This window comes from Cheilinus undulatus, linkage group 15 (assembly GCF_018320785.1).
Source record: "Cheilinus undulatus linkage group 15, ASM1832078v1, whole genome shotgun sequence".
In the NCBI taxonomy this organism is placed as follows: Eukaryota; Metazoa; Chordata; class Actinopteri; order Labriformes; family Labridae; genus Cheilinus; species Cheilinus undulatus.
This window is the reverse complement of record NC_054879.1, coordinates 44,854,317-44,869,563: the sequence shown is the minus strand read 5'-3', so window position 1 is coordinate 44,869,563 and position 15,247 is coordinate 44,854,317. Positions and strand designations below refer to the sequence as shown.

The 15,247-nt window shown below is 38.7% G+C and overlaps 1 protein-coding gene across 1 annotated transcript in view; it reads right to left on the bottom strand.

Moving 5' to 3' along the window:
• Window positions 1-5,861: 5,861 nt before the first annotated feature.
• LOC121522518 (RNA-binding motif, single-stranded-interacting protein 1) overlaps window positions 5,862-15,247 on the bottom strand; it is a 30,627-nt gene continuing 21,241 nt past the window's right edge. Inside the window, exons 6-13 of the mRNA XM_041807034.1 lie at window positions 14,363-14,442; window positions 13,738-13,853; window positions 12,074-12,123; window positions 11,900-11,987; window positions 11,608-11,658; window positions 10,945-11,055; window positions 10,781-10,861; window positions 5,862-8,323 (exon numbers count right to left, since the gene is read on the bottom strand). Of these exons, the coding sequence (XP_041662968.1) occupies window positions 8,270-8,323; window positions 10,781-10,861; window positions 10,945-11,055; window positions 11,608-11,658; window positions 11,900-11,987; window positions 12,074-12,123; window positions 13,738-13,853; window positions 14,363-14,442 (631 nt within the window). The 3' untranslated portion in view covers window positions 5,862-8,269. The remainder of the gene's footprint in view (window positions 8,324-10,780; window positions 10,862-10,944; window positions 11,056-11,607; window positions 11,659-11,899; window positions 11,988-12,073; window positions 12,124-13,737; window positions 13,854-14,362; window positions 14,443-15,247) is intronic.

Here is a 15,247-nt window from a genome sequence, read left to right as displayed (position 1 = left end):
GAGAGATCCCACCCACACAGCACGGGACCTCACAAACAAGACAGCCCACACAGTCCTAGAGCATTGTTTCAAAGCTAAATATGATGGCTTTTATTTTTACCTGGGCTAAACTAGCGACGCAAACAAATTATTAAGACTATTAACCTGCTCTTTCAAGAAAAAGTAAGATTTAAAATAGACGTAGAATGATTTAAAAGTGACATTTTGGGAGGATTCGTTGGCGTTTTACAGAGTATTATACAGCACAGCTCAATAAGATCTGATTTTTTACATTCACAAAATAACCTCTAGGTGGTGCTGCACGCAAAGTCTTCACCAATCCGAGTTTGTGGATTGATATTAGATACTCGAACTTTATTTTCAGACTCCATATCCACACACACACACACACACACACACCCACACACACACACACACATAAAAGAATAAAATAGTAATCTACAAAATCACGATAAAGTTCAGCACATAAACTATAAATATAAGAGGTATTTACACCAATATGTCCACAACTGAGAGGACAAAATGATGTTTTCATTTTTGGGAAAGCTTTTATTTATTTATTTATTTTTTAAAATTTACTTTCAACTAAAAATATTTTTGAAAAATAGTTTTATTTATTTATTTAATTTTAATTAACTATAATAACCTTGCTCTGCACCAGGGCCGCCCATAAAGGGGATAAGGGGAGCGTTTCCTGGGGCCCCGCTAGACTGGACTCTCATGGAGCTCAGCAAAAGATACAGATTAAATAGATCCCAAATTTACCAATGATTTTAAATTAAAAAAATCCTTCCTTTAAAAATGCCTGGTCACCTTTGGTAGCCAGTCTGGACCTGGGAGCAGCACATAAAGTGGCTCTAAGGGATCTTAAATTATGATTTGGGGTAAAGGGAGTTAAGAGCTCAGTGATAAAGGAAGGAGCTGGACAGTGTTGTGCTTTCAAAGTTCATAAAATCATTGATCAATTCTTTATTTTATGGGTGACCAATGAAGGGAAAAGGAGTGGGGTGGTACCTATGGTTTGTGTTTGTCAAATCTAAACAGCAGCATTCTGAACTTGTTGGAGTCATGCCATTGCAGACTGACTGATGCAGGTAAATACAGAATTACACTAGTCCAGCTGTGTCAATCAAAGGCATGAATGAGGTTTTGTAGATAAAAGTGGAAAAAACAAGCGACAAAATGGACAAAAAGTGCAAAAATGGGTGCAGAATAGCAATAATGGGATAAAGTGTCCAAAAAACCCAAGAAAATTGTGCAAAACGAAGAAACCAGAATAGACTTCAGTTGGTAAAAAGTTGCAGAATGGGCAAAAATGGGTTAAATGTAGCAGAAAAGTTCCAGAATAGAGGCTAAATATGAATTAAAAATTGCAAGCATGGCAAAAATGGCCAAAAAAAAAGCCCAGTTAGTTAAAAGTGGCAAAAATGGGAAGAAGGGGCAGAATTGGATTAAAATTGGGACAACAGGATAAAAAGCTACGAAATGGGGCTAAAAGTAATAATAATAATAACTTAAGATTATTATAACAATGGAGGGGAAAAAGGAGTGGGGTGGAATAACATTAGTCCTGCTGTGAAAATCAAAGGCATGAATAAGGTTTTGTAGACAAAAGTGGAAAATATAAGCAAAAAAATTGACAAAAAGGGGCAAACATTGGTTAAATGTAGCAGAAAAGTTCCAAAATACAGACTACATATGTGTTAAAAATTGCAAAAATGTAAAAACATTTGGTTAAAAGTGGCAGAAAAAGGGTAGAAGTGGGAAAATTGGATTAAGAGTGTCAAATAGGGCAAAAAGCTGCAATAAGGGGCTAAAAGGGGCAAAAAGAAATGACAAAATGAGTGAAATGTGGAAAAACAGGCATAGAATTGCAAAGTGGCAAAATAGGGTATAAAAAAAGAAAACTGGGTGAAAGGTGACAAAAATAAAGAGGCCATAATTGGCAAAACAGTGGAAAAAAATGAGTGAACAGGGCAACAGGTAAAAAAAAAAAGGGCAAAAATTGGTTAACAGTAGCAGAAAGGACTGGCGAAAATGGGGGAAAGCAGCAAATAAAGATTAAAAGTGGCAAAAGGGTGAAAAGCATGTCAAAAAGCAGTGAATAATAGGTTTAAGTGGCAAAAACAAATAAAACCATTAATGAAGCTTTCATTCATTAGTAACCACTCACTCACCTGCCCCCCCCCCCCTTTTCCAGCACCTGCTCCTGCTCTAATAATCACCAATGGCACCTACTCTCTTAAGCCTTCAGCCAATCTCTTTCAGCCACAACCTCTCAATCCAATCATCCTGCAGCTGTCATATTTTAAAATCTGTTCTCTGTCCTTCACATTCAGTCTGCCGTTTCAATGCCATCGCTGCAACCCTCCTCCTCCCCAGCCACCTCCATTACAGCTCTTTCGGTGTCTGGGTCAAGCTCCTCCATGCGTCCTGCATCCTTACAATGCTACTTCCAATCATCTCATCAGCGTCTGGGTCAAGCTCCTCTGAAATCTGCTCCTCAGAAGTCTCCTACTCATCTTGTCTTATTCCTTCCATCACCAGTGTCTAGACTCCATGGGTGGGAATCCTATCCTGGTGTCTGCCTCACTACCCCTTTAAGGTCATAAAGACATCATGGTGGAGTCTATACGCCAAAGACATTGCCAAACATTTCCAAACTTGTAAAATAAATCAGTGTTATACTCGTATAAGAGGCCAAGCCAACTCTGCTGGCCGTGCACTGCACGTGTATGCACATTCTAAGCTTCTAGTAATTTCTCAAATCCTCTTTGTAATCTACTTGTACTCTCTACAAGTTTGCATTTGTTCCAGACTGTTGTAAATGTTGGATGAAGCCATGGGTCTTATGCTACCTGACGACCGGCGACACTGTGCATTCTGCAGTCAAATCAGCCTCTTATCATGCAGAACTCTCATCCCACTCAAAACCAAATGGGTGAGTCAAAAACTCCCTTTTACAGTGTGTGCCCATAAAACCATGAACTCTGGGCTGTTTATTTCTGAAAGTTCCTCCAAGCAGCTTCAAGTGAACATCTGTCTGCTGAAACTCCTCAGCTCCACTGTTCTTATCAGCTTTCATATCAAATTTTTAACCTCCTGAGACCTGAGCCCTTGTTTGGAATGCATTTTTATTTTCTCCCACTTATTTGGGATAAATACGGTCTGATAAGTTAAAATACCAGTCTTGTCGTTGAACAGGAATTTCTTGGAAATTTTCCTTTCCAAAACCCCAAAAATACCATAGTTAAAAAAAAAAAAAAAAATGAAAATTCTTAAAGTACACAGAATAGCAATAATGTGTCAAAAAAAAAGAAAAAAAAATTGGGTGAAAAGATGCAAAAATGAAGAAGCCAGGATATTCCACAGTTGGCAAAAAGTGGCAATACAGGTTAAAACGGGGCAAAAATTGGTTAAATGTAGCAGAAAAGTTCCAAAGAGAAGCTAAATATGTGTTAATAGTTGCAAAAATGTTATTAATTGGCTAAAATTAGCAAAAAAAAAAAAAAAAAAAAGGGTATAAGGGGAAGAATTGGGTTTAAAGTGGCAAGATAGGGCATTCTTAGAGTATCCCATGAAATGTAGCCGAATATTTCTTTAGATAGTCATCAAATCTTTCAGTGAAAATTTTTCATAAAGCCTAAAAAATTTCGTTAAAAATTTGCCCAAAAACTTCATGCGAATTTCAAGCAAATTCCTCAAATATTGAAGTAAAATCCACCTTAAATTTCTTGGCAAATTTTAGAAATTTTCAAAAACATTCTCAAAAACTCCATGAAAATGATGGAAACATCCCAAACCCCCTAAAGTTTTCTAAGAAAAATGCTTAAAAATTCAAAGGACAATCATGAACCCCAAATTCCCAATCCAACTTTTGAATTTGGTAATAATTTCCCCATGTTCATATGAAAATGCATTAAAAAATTGAAATAAATTCAAACCAACGAAACCCTCCAAAATCTACAAACGTATCCTCTTAATTTCAATAAAAATACTTTGATAACTTCCAAGCAAATTCCCTAAAATACCCAAACAGTAAATTATCCCAGCATTTCAAGCAAATACCTTAAACTTTTTTTTTTTTTAAATACCTTAAACTTGAATGGACATTTTGGACAATTATGACACCAGCGCTAACACCAGAAATGATTGCTATAATGTAGGAAAGCCAAAATGTAATGTCCTCATATGTGGATGCAGGATCTTAGGAGGTTAAAGGAGAATAAAGCTCAGTCTTCTAGGTTGAAGGCATTTACAGACTTAGTGGGTGTAGGGTGCTTCATACCTGAGCAGGTGAGGGATGGGACAGCATGGCACCCTAGGGGGCAGCATGGTTGTTGTCATCAGAGTGGATAAGGGCTCTAACTCGGTTGTTAGTAGACGCAGGTGGCCCAAACACAGACAGCTGGAGTGTGAGTTTTGCTCCTCGTCTGGAGCCGGCGGCCTCCCGTAGGGTGGCACAACACCCTGCAGGATACCGTGGGGACCCATCTGTCATGACGCGGCCTGCTCACAGGCAACCCCATCCGCCCACCCTGCACCATACCTCCTGATACCCACCCTGTCTAGGCCATACATGTTGTCAGCAATACAATGTGACAGTGTTGACGTGGGCATCAGCAGGTCCTCAGCCTATGGGATAAAAGCATAAGTGAAGAGAGCAAGCTGAGAGGAATACACGTGTGGAAAAACATGTTTAGCTCTGCTGAGAACAGCCTGAGCTCAGAGTCAGCTGCTATTTTTGAATGTAGAAGGACTGGAGCTCTAATGTGACTCAATATCTTGTCTTATAATCAATTCTTAAACAGATTACCAGGACACAAAATTACTTTATTCTCAAAGTTTGATGAGGCCAGATTCCTTGGTTAACATAGTTGAAGGTGGGAGACAGAGTGAGAGACTTAGTGCTTGGAATTCATCCCTATGAAGCTGTGGCCAAGCTCCAGTAACAGCTAAAGTCATCTTGGAATAAAGAAGATACAACACTATTACTGCAGCCTGCAATAGCTGTTAGCATCGATCAGGGTCTTCTACCAGTCCCTCATTCAAATTTTAAAGGGGACATTTGAAACCCCTTTAAGACAAATTTATATTGGTCTCAGAGGTCCCCAAAACATGCCTGTGAAGTTTGTTGCTGAAAAAACACTCCAGTATTGGGTTTTGCATGTCTAAAAACCCCTCTGTTTCAGCCCCGCTCAGAACGAGCTGTTTCTGTGGCTTTAAATGTTATGGGGCTGTCTGACTCAGCCCCTCTTAGGAAATGGGTGTGGCTTAATGGATGCGGCTCTCCTGATCCTCCTCTCAGGTGCCAGCTGAGAGGAGGATCAGGAGAGGAGGGCGGAACTTTCTTCCAAGCAGGGAGGGCCCAACTGAGCCTGGGGGCGGGGCTAACTCCCCACATGACATCATGAGGAGAAATGAGAACGGCTTGTTTTTGCACACATTTTCTGAAAGGTGAACATGCCCCCTTTGAATCCGGAGGTGATCGAGCATTTGCAGTGGCAGCTCCTAAACTTTGGAGCAATCTTCCTGATGACATCAGGTCTGCAGAATCTGTAGTTTCTTTCAAAAAGCTGCTAAAAACTCATTTTTATAGATCAGCTTTTTTATAATCTGCTTTATTTTTGTGTGTATATACACATGTTTGTAATTGAAGACAGAGTATGTTGGTTGTGTTATCTATTGTGGGTGTATTTGTTTGCTTATCTGTCTGCCCCAGGGGCGTAGCTTGGGATTTTGGTCTGCCCCTTTTGAGATTTGTGAAGCACTTTGTAACTGTGTGTTTTATAAAGCGTTGTATAAATAAAGTTCCATCATTATTATTAGCATTTCCAATCAACAAAAACCAGAAAACAAGATTCAAAAGTTGGAAATTTTTATTCAAAAATGTCAAAGAAATGAAAGATTAAACCTTAGGCAACAGTCTACTGAAAAAAAGTCTTTGGCTTTAAGAAACACTACAAAACAAAAACAGAGGAAAGGTCTCTTAAACTGTACAGACGAGTTACCACTGGCAATTGTGTGGCACAAAAAATAAAAACTTTCATATAGTTCTATGAAAATCTCTTATTTCCTCCAGCTGTCTGTACAAAAAAAACTCTTCATAAATTATTTCATATAACTTAATGACTGTTCAACATGGTGGTTTCTTATATGAGCAATTTATCTTTGATGCAATTTCTGCAACTCTTGACCCAGATACTATGGCACTTGGTTCAGACACCACTAGCAGCATTAACCTCATAAGACAGTATAACTCCTCAGTCTCAGGCATTGAACGGAAATCTCAAGTATAATCACAGTGGCCCTTTACATTTGTTGGACTACAGAGGGGGAATGCTGCTGTGCATTTAGTCTACGCCCAAGACAAAGCAACAAACATGTTTGTTTAAAGGAGCACAGACTCGATAAACACCCAAACGCTTTGTTGTCATTGTTGTTTTTTAACATCTGAGATGGACCTTCTGGGATCTAGCACTATAAAAGCAGCAGCACTGAACGTGTGAACATGAGTGGAAACATATGTCCACCCCCTAATGGTAACAATAATATATTGTTAAAAAAAAGAGAAAATAAAAAAGTATTCAAACAACCTATAAGGAAACAGCTGTATGTGGCCAGCTCCTGAGCGTGGCTTTTGGTCTGGAAGGGCGGGCTGGACCTGCAAACCCGACCTAGTACAGAGGAGAAAAAACTCTGAGGTAGATAACAGGTCTCACTGACCACCAGGTCAAATCACCCTAGAATCAGAAAGCCTGCTTAGCATAAATTTACTCATTTTCTTTTAGTGCTAGGTCATATTGGATTCGCATCTGTCCTAAAGTTGATCTTTCTTCTCTCCATGTGTGATTTTGACTGTGGCACTTCTATGATCCAGGCCTTCCTTCATGCTTTTGTGTGTCTGCGCTGAACTAAAACCTATAACTGAACATAAATGGACAAAAAAGGCACAATCTAGCTTGCAGAGTCACTTATTTCCTGTTTGAAGAGATAAATTATGCTTTATCTTTGGTGGAGTAAAAGTGCCATGCTTGTTGTTTCCTATCAAAGAGCGAGGTCAAACATATTTTTGTTTCATTTTAACCCCAACTCGCTGAACTTTTGCCTCAATTCTGTCACAAGGCTTTATGAGTTTTTGCACAATCATGAGTCTGTGTTTCTGGTATTTTTACAAATAACATGAAAAAGACACATCCCGCCAAAATAAAATTCACAATGATCCAAAAAGACAAAACTATGGAGTCCAAAAGTGGATATGCATCCATTCATTTAAGTATCGTCCGCTTGTTTTCAAGGATATTTGTTTTAATAACATGAAAATGTCTCCGAAATTTCCTCCCTTTTATGGGAAAACTGCACAAAACAAATGTATGAATGCATGTCCACTCAGGGCTTCCGTAGAAAACCACAACATACAAACAAAACATATTTGTCCCATTTCATCCCCCAACCAAAGCATTTCTTTTTTTTGCTATTTTACAAAACAAAATAATCAAAAAGGCAAGATTTAAAAGTTGATCTTTCAGCAGAATCTCTCAACATCTTGAAACATGTGAGGTCTCCTGACTAAATAAATATAACATCCAATTAAAAATATCAGATGCAGAGTCATTTCATTCAAAACATACTCGCTAAAAAAAATCTCATTTTTTAACAATTATTGGAGGGGAAGAGCAAAAACACATACAATTCATTAAAAAAAACTCCTACATAGCTCATTTCAAAGGCAATCGCTCTCAACATTTTTGCTTATTGCCACTCTCTGTGATGGTCTGTACAACTTCTGTATCAAAAACTGTGAAGGCAAGTTTAAAATCAGACAGCAAGATCAATCTAAAGTACTAAGAGAAACCACTTTACAAGGGAACAACACTAAACACTTCACCAAAGCAACACTCACACAGCAAGCACATTTTCAAAAATGTCATCAGAGGAAAAAAAGATGTGGAAATATTAAGAAAAGACAGATTTATTCTCATGCACTTTGAACAACTGGTCACATGATTCTTCTTCCTTGTATCCCGTGGAAATCCTTGGTAACAAAATAAACGTTTTCTAGTATGAAAATAAAACTTTGTCACTCTTTTTGAATCATTAGATGAGCGCAGATATTCTCTCTGAAAAATTATACCAAAAATAGTCTCACTTCAACGTTTGCAGATCCTGTGCAAAAACGGTGGAAAGATCCTTAGAATCCATTGCATTTTGAAGACATGATTGTTGTAGCCGTTGTCCAAATGTTACCTCAGCACTGTTGGTTTGTAGGTTAGGAATACGGCGAAGGATTGCCAGAGTCCACCTGTGACTGAGCACCATTTTCCTGGAAGAGAGAGTAAAATAACTGATTCTTTGCCAAGAGGGGTCTGTTGTTTTTCATGAAAATAATTTTTCAGGCTTAAATAATAGCTAACAATACAGGTACATTTCAAAAAATTAGAATATCATGAAAAAGTTCAATATTTTTGGCACTCATTTCAGAAAGTGAAACCCATTAATTATATAGACTTGTTACACATAGAGTGAAATGTTTCAAGCCTTTATTTCTTGAAATGTTGATGATTATGGCTTACAGATAATAAAAAGCCAAAATTCAGTGTCTCAGAAAATTAGAATATTACATAAGATCAATTAAAAAAGGATATTTGAAACAGAAATGTCAGGCTGAAAAGTATGTTCATTGCTATGCCTTCAATACTTGGTTGGGCCTCCTTTTGCATGAATTCCTGCATCAATGTGGTGTGGCATGGAGGCGATCAGCCTGTGGCACTGCTCAGGTGTAATGGAAGCCCAGGTTGCTTTGATAGCGGCCATCAGGTCATCTGCATTGTTGGGTCTGGTGTCTCTCATCTTACTCTTGACAATCCCCCACAGATTCTCTATGGGGTTCAGGTCAGAATCAAGCACAGTAACACCATGGTCATTGAAGCAGCCTTTGGTACCTTTGACAGTGTGGGCAGGTGCCAAGTCCTGCTGGAAAATGAAATCGGCATTTCCATAAAGCTTGTCAGCAGAAGGAAGCATGAAGGTCTCTAAAATGTCCTGGTAGATGGCTGCGTTGACTGTGGACTTCAGAAAACACAGTGGACCAACACCAGCAGATGCCATGGCAGCCCAAATCATCACTGACTGTGGAAACTTCACACTGGACCTCAAGCAACGTGGATTCTGGTCCTCTCCACTCTTCCTCCAGACTCTGGGACCTTAATTTCCAAATGACATGCAAAATCTACTTCCATCTGAAAAGAGGACTTTGGACCACTGAGCAACAGTCCAGTTCTTTTTCTCCACAGCCCAGGTAAGACGCTTCTGACGTTGTCTCTGGTTCAGGAGTGGCTTGACACAAGCACTGCCACATTCGTAGCCCATGTCTAGGATTGTCTGTGCGTAGTGGCTCTTGATGCGCTGACTCCAGCCTCAGTCCACTCCTTGTGAAGCTCTCCCAAATTCTTTAATGGATTTTGCTTGACAATCCTCTGAAGGCTGCGGTTCTCCCTTATGCCGGTGTACCTTTTCCTACCACACTTTTTCCTTCCACTCAACTTTCTATGAATATGCTTGGATACAGCACTCTGTGAACAACCAGCTTCTTTAGCAATGACCTTTTGTGGCGTACCCTCCTTATGGAGGGTGTCAATGACTGTCTTCTGGACATCTGTCAAGTCTGCAGTCTTCCCCATGATTGTGTAGCCTTCTGACCCAGACTGAGAGACCATTTAAAGGCTCAGGAAACCTTTGCAGGTGTTTGGAGTTCATTAGCTGATTAGGGTGTGACACCATATTGAACTTTTTCACAATATTCTAATTTTCTGAGACACTGAATTTTGGGTTTTCATTATCTGTAAGCCATAGTCATCAACATTTCAAGAAATAAAGGCTGGAAATATTTCACTCTATGTGTAATGAGTCTATATAATTAGGGGTTTCACTTTCTGAAATGAGTTCCAAAAAATATTGAACTTTTTCATGATATTCTAATTTTTTGAGATGTACCTGTACAATTAAAAATCAAATATGAACAATTCCAGTTCATTTGACACATTTATTTATTGCAATAATCCAATTACATACATTTTGGAAATGACCTGGATACATCATTTTGTTGCCTGAAATGTGTACTTTTTACAGGACTGATTATCCAATATTTTATTCTTTCTTCAAAGGAATCAGCATCGGTAAAATATCAGTTTTGTTATCAGTATCAGTAAAATAATGTCATAAAATATCGTTATCATTTCAAATTTATCAATCTGTTATGGCCCATCTCTATGCTTAGCTGGATCAGTGCATCACTGCTGGGAAGCAGATTTGAAAACTTGCTCCTTCAGAGAAGGGGCCACAAAGATAGCTGTGTCTGTTCGTGTTTTAAGGATAAAGGCTGATGATCAACACTGCAACACGCCTGCTGTAATAACCAAATATTTAAAAAAAAATTTAAAAGTTAGTCTTTTGCAAGCTTTCCATGCTTAAATGCTCCAAACATACAACCTGCACATCTGCTTATTTAAATATATTATCCTACTTGAACTACAGATGTATTCATTTGATTGTCTGTTTTAAATATACTTAAAAAAAATTGTACTTAAGTTAACAATACAGCATCAAAATTAAAAGGTATTATTATCATAATCTATAAAGAAACATAAGAAAGAGGGACATTTTGTGTTTTCGTTGTCAAAGAATTGAAATCACATTTACTCAACAAATGAATTCCATCTCATGTCTTTATAGAGTTACAAAATTAAAAAGTGATAAAATCCTGTCATGTTAGAGCACATACCTCTACAGGAACACTTGACGTCTGCATGTGTGCATACTGGGGGATGTACGCTCCCTGCATAGCTGTGTTGGCGGCCATAAACTGCACAGTAAAACAGATGTTAATACTGTGTGCATTTTAAACTTGGACAACACACATTTAACACACATGCAGAGATTTCTCACCGTTCCTGCACTGCCCAGAGAGAGGTGACTCATCTGTTGTGTAAGCGGAGCCATCATGGAAGTGGGTTGTAGTGACATGGATGGGTCCATAGAGGGCGATATTACTGTACCCTGAAAAATAAGAGGGAGACGATGAAAGGACGATTTGCATAAAAATGTCAGAAAATATCATCCTAGGAGGCTAAAAGTCTCCTCAAAAAGGAAGATTAAAGATTATAAATATGCCAGCTATCTAATATGTGAATGCACAGTGAGTTTGCAGGGAGAAACTGAGTAATCTCAGAGTTTACATCTGATACACACAACAGAAGGTGAGTAGTCACAAGTTGATCAAGTTGTCTATAAGCATCTTGGCTGGCCTGATGTATCTAGCAGTCTTTTCTCATCTCCACTGGCACATTTTCAAAGCAAGAAAGGACTCCTCTCTCTCAATTCAAACCCATCTGTTGTAAAAATGTTTGGCATCTGTCATGAAAGATGCAGTTTTTCCAAAGCAGTCGTTTTTGCGTTCCTATACAAACACTTTAGTACTGTAAATCCTCAAAGATCAATGTCACCTTATGTGGAACTACTATCCATATTGTGTGTGTCTGTTTACAGAGAAATGTTTAAATTCACAGAGGAAAATGTTTTGATCACAGAGAGGAAGGAAGGTGCTCTTACTGGGTGCTGCATTATGTAGGGTTGATGAGGCACCCAGGATGGGTTCTGCACCTGGAACATCACACAAACACACGGTAAACACCCTGGCACTGAACAGCTGCTATTTCCAGAGATCACATGCTACAGCGATTGGCACGGCAAAGAGCATGAAAGGCCGCAGCGTCCTTTGTAACAGTTAACCCATATCCCCAAATCCCAGAGGACGTCTTTCTAAATCCTGATGACGTGAAGTCTAACAGAAATGCTGAGTTGCAGTTCAGTATCAAATAGTCATAAAGAAAAGGATTCCAACCTGGTATGTTGAAAGTGGAGACATGTAAGGGGACATGGACGTTTGAGCGATCATCCTGTTTGAAATACTGTACGCTGGTGGGAAAAACCTGCGGACACACGAGAGAAGTTTTTATCTAATAATGTTGTATTCCTATTTCTCACAGTGCAACCTTGTCTGCTGTGGTTAACTTACCCATTTTGCAAAGCTGCTGCACTGGGATCATAGGTGAGTGTCATTCCAGCCTAGGAGGTAAAAAGAAGCACTGAGCTGCAGCATGCAACACTTTAAAGACAAACAATTATCATACAAATGTAGCGACTGAAGCAGCAGAGAACAAAACCAGGATTATACCTCAGTACTGAAGTCTACAGTTAGAGAATATTTGTTTCTAAAGACCAGGGGTTCTCAGTGTTGGGGTTGGGACCCCATTGTGGGTCATGTGACACTGAGAGGTCTCCAGATGCCTTAATAAAACTAAGAAAATTTTTGAATTACACTGTTGCCACTTAACACCCATTTCAGCTAAGTTTAACCCATTTTTATCACTTTTCCCACCAATTCTAACACATTTTGCAACTAAAAACCCATTTTTTGTCAATTTCAAACCCTTACCACCACTTTTTTTCTGCCTGTTTTTGCCACTTCTAAACCAAATCTTGCAACTCTCTGCCTATTGTTGGCTCTGCTGACACATTATTGCCACTATTAACCCCTTTTACCACTTTTTAAGCCACATTTCACAATTTGATATGCCCATTTTTGCCACTTTCTGACATTTTCTGCCTCAGCTAACGCCATTTCAGCCCCTTTTGAATCCCTTTTACCACTTAATATGCCCGTTTTTGCATTTGTACCCATTTTTGCCACTTCTTTTTGCAACTTTTAACATATTTTAGTCACATTTTGCCACATTTTTGCCACTTTTATTTAATTTTTGTTGCTTTTTGCTCTTATTAGCCACTTTTGTGCTGCTTTTAACCAATTTTTGCAACTTTCAACATTTTTTACCATTTTGTCTAGCCTCTTTTAACCAATTTTGTTATTTATTAAACATTTTGCAACTTTTCTGTCACTTGAAGCCAGTTTTTGCCACTTGAACCCATATCTCTATTGTAATATATTTGCAACTTGTTTTGCAATGTTTTGCCTATTTATGCCACTTCTTTTTGTCACTTTTAACAAACTTTGGCTCTTCTTTTTGCGACTTTTATCAAATTTTGGCTGTTCTTTTGCCCATTTTGCAATTTTATTGCCACTTGAGGCCAATTTTTGCCACTTCTTTCTGCTTTAAGGCATATTCAGACACTTATCCACCCATTTTCTGCCTTTTTGCCATATTTTTGTCATTTCTTTGCCTGTTTTTGCCACTTTAACCCATTTTGCCCATTTTATCTAATTTTTGGCATTTCTAACCCATTTCTGCTACTTTAAAATTTAATTTCACCACCTTTTCCTCCATTTTTTGCCATTATTTACCCATTTTAGCTATTTTTAATGTATTCTAATTCTGTTTTCAACAAAAGGATTTACATTTTTTAAACTACTAACTACAAAAATCAATCAAAATGTGTTTCTTTGATAAAAGTGGTTATTATTCAGGTTAAATAGAAAAATACCACAGCTTAATTTTACAATGGACTATGATTTTGGAAAGCTCTCCCATTTTTCCCTCCTGATGGGAGGCCTTGTCTGCACATGACTATATTTGAATGTGCATGTCTGTGTTCAGCCACCCTTTATTTTAGCTGAAGGGCTGAAAAGGTTGAGAACCCCTGCTATAGACGAGCAGTACCTTATCTTATCATAAGTCACCATCAGCCAGTCAAAACACTCCCTCCACGTTTGGCACCACTTACCAGTCTGGAGTCACCTTCTCTTCCCCACCCCCGACCATTCAGAGCAAATTTATTCTGACTTTGTCTCTTTTTCTGTCCGCCATCAGCAAACTTGCACAGCAAGGGTTCAGATGGTGCTACAAAGAGAACAAAATCATGGTTTAGTGTCAAACGCAAACACGCACACGGTTCTGTTTGTCATTGCGTGCTATACATTCCCTCCCTGAAGCCTGGGAGTGCACATTTACCAGCCAGCCTGGGAAAGCAGACATCTAATTTGGCAGCTGTGGAGCTGTAATCCCCTCCCCTTCCTAGAGTAGGCAAGGCCAGCAGAGACTATTTCAGTCTAATAATCCAATTAAAAAGCTTAGAGAGGGAGTGGAGGCCACACAGAGCAGCGCTCTCTCTGCCTCTCTTTGTCTGTGCTCTGCCACTTAGTGCTGAGAGTGTGTGCTTTACAGACAGACTCTGTGACTCCTGTTGGCTGACCACATGAACACTGTCCATTAAATGTACACATTTCAGCTCTACCAAGAAGAACAGCTCGTTTTTATGCAGCTTCTTCCAGAGCTAATGTTATTCATTCTACATCACGCTTCTGCAGTGTGTGGCTGTGACTGTGAGATAATTATACAGTGTGTCTTACCTGGAACACCTGCAGGTGTTTTAATAAACTTTCCATTGAAGTGAGAAATGACAGCATCACATTTTTCAGTTGACTCCATCCTGAAGTATAAAAAGACACAATATCAGCAAAGCAGCAGTTTATGAGTGAGCAGGTACTTTCCAACAGCTATATCATTTCTGGGTGGGAGGACGGAGGGAGGGAGAGAGGGAGGGGGTTTATATAAAATATTATTGTGTTTGCATGGTTGGAATGGGCCACATATGGATTCATCTGTGCACACCCACAAACATTCCTCCCATACATCTTGATATATGAGTTCATCACTCGTGGCCCCGTAAGGTTATGTGAGTACAGAGTGCAGAGGCAAGCACTACCACTATAATTATATCAAGCAGTCATTGTGAAACTATCTTTGAAAGGAGCCAACATTTGTCCATACATGAACTGATCCTGTTCAACTATTAAATGCAGAGATTTATGAGTATTACACTAAGAAATACACATGAAATAAAATGGATTCTTAAGAGGGCAAAGTCATCAAAACTTGGTGTGTTTTGAGCCTTTTAAACGTGTTAATAGTGACATCTTTGAGCTTAACTTCTTCATTGTTAACTACTTCAAACTTTTAGTATATTTGGCCAGTTCTACCTCAATAAATAACACTTGAGACTTTGATTATTTATTTTTATTTGTGTTGTTTTGTCTCAAAATCACAATCAGAACTGGCAAACCCCTGAAAAACCAAGAGAACAGGCCCTTTTTGCCCATTTGCCACTTTTGGGCTGCTTAAGGCTCATTTTTGCCATTTTTAACCAATCTTTGCCCATTTTGCCATATTGTTTTTGCAACTTTTGACCATTTTTTGCCCAGTTTGCTACTTATTTTTGCCACATTTTGCAATTT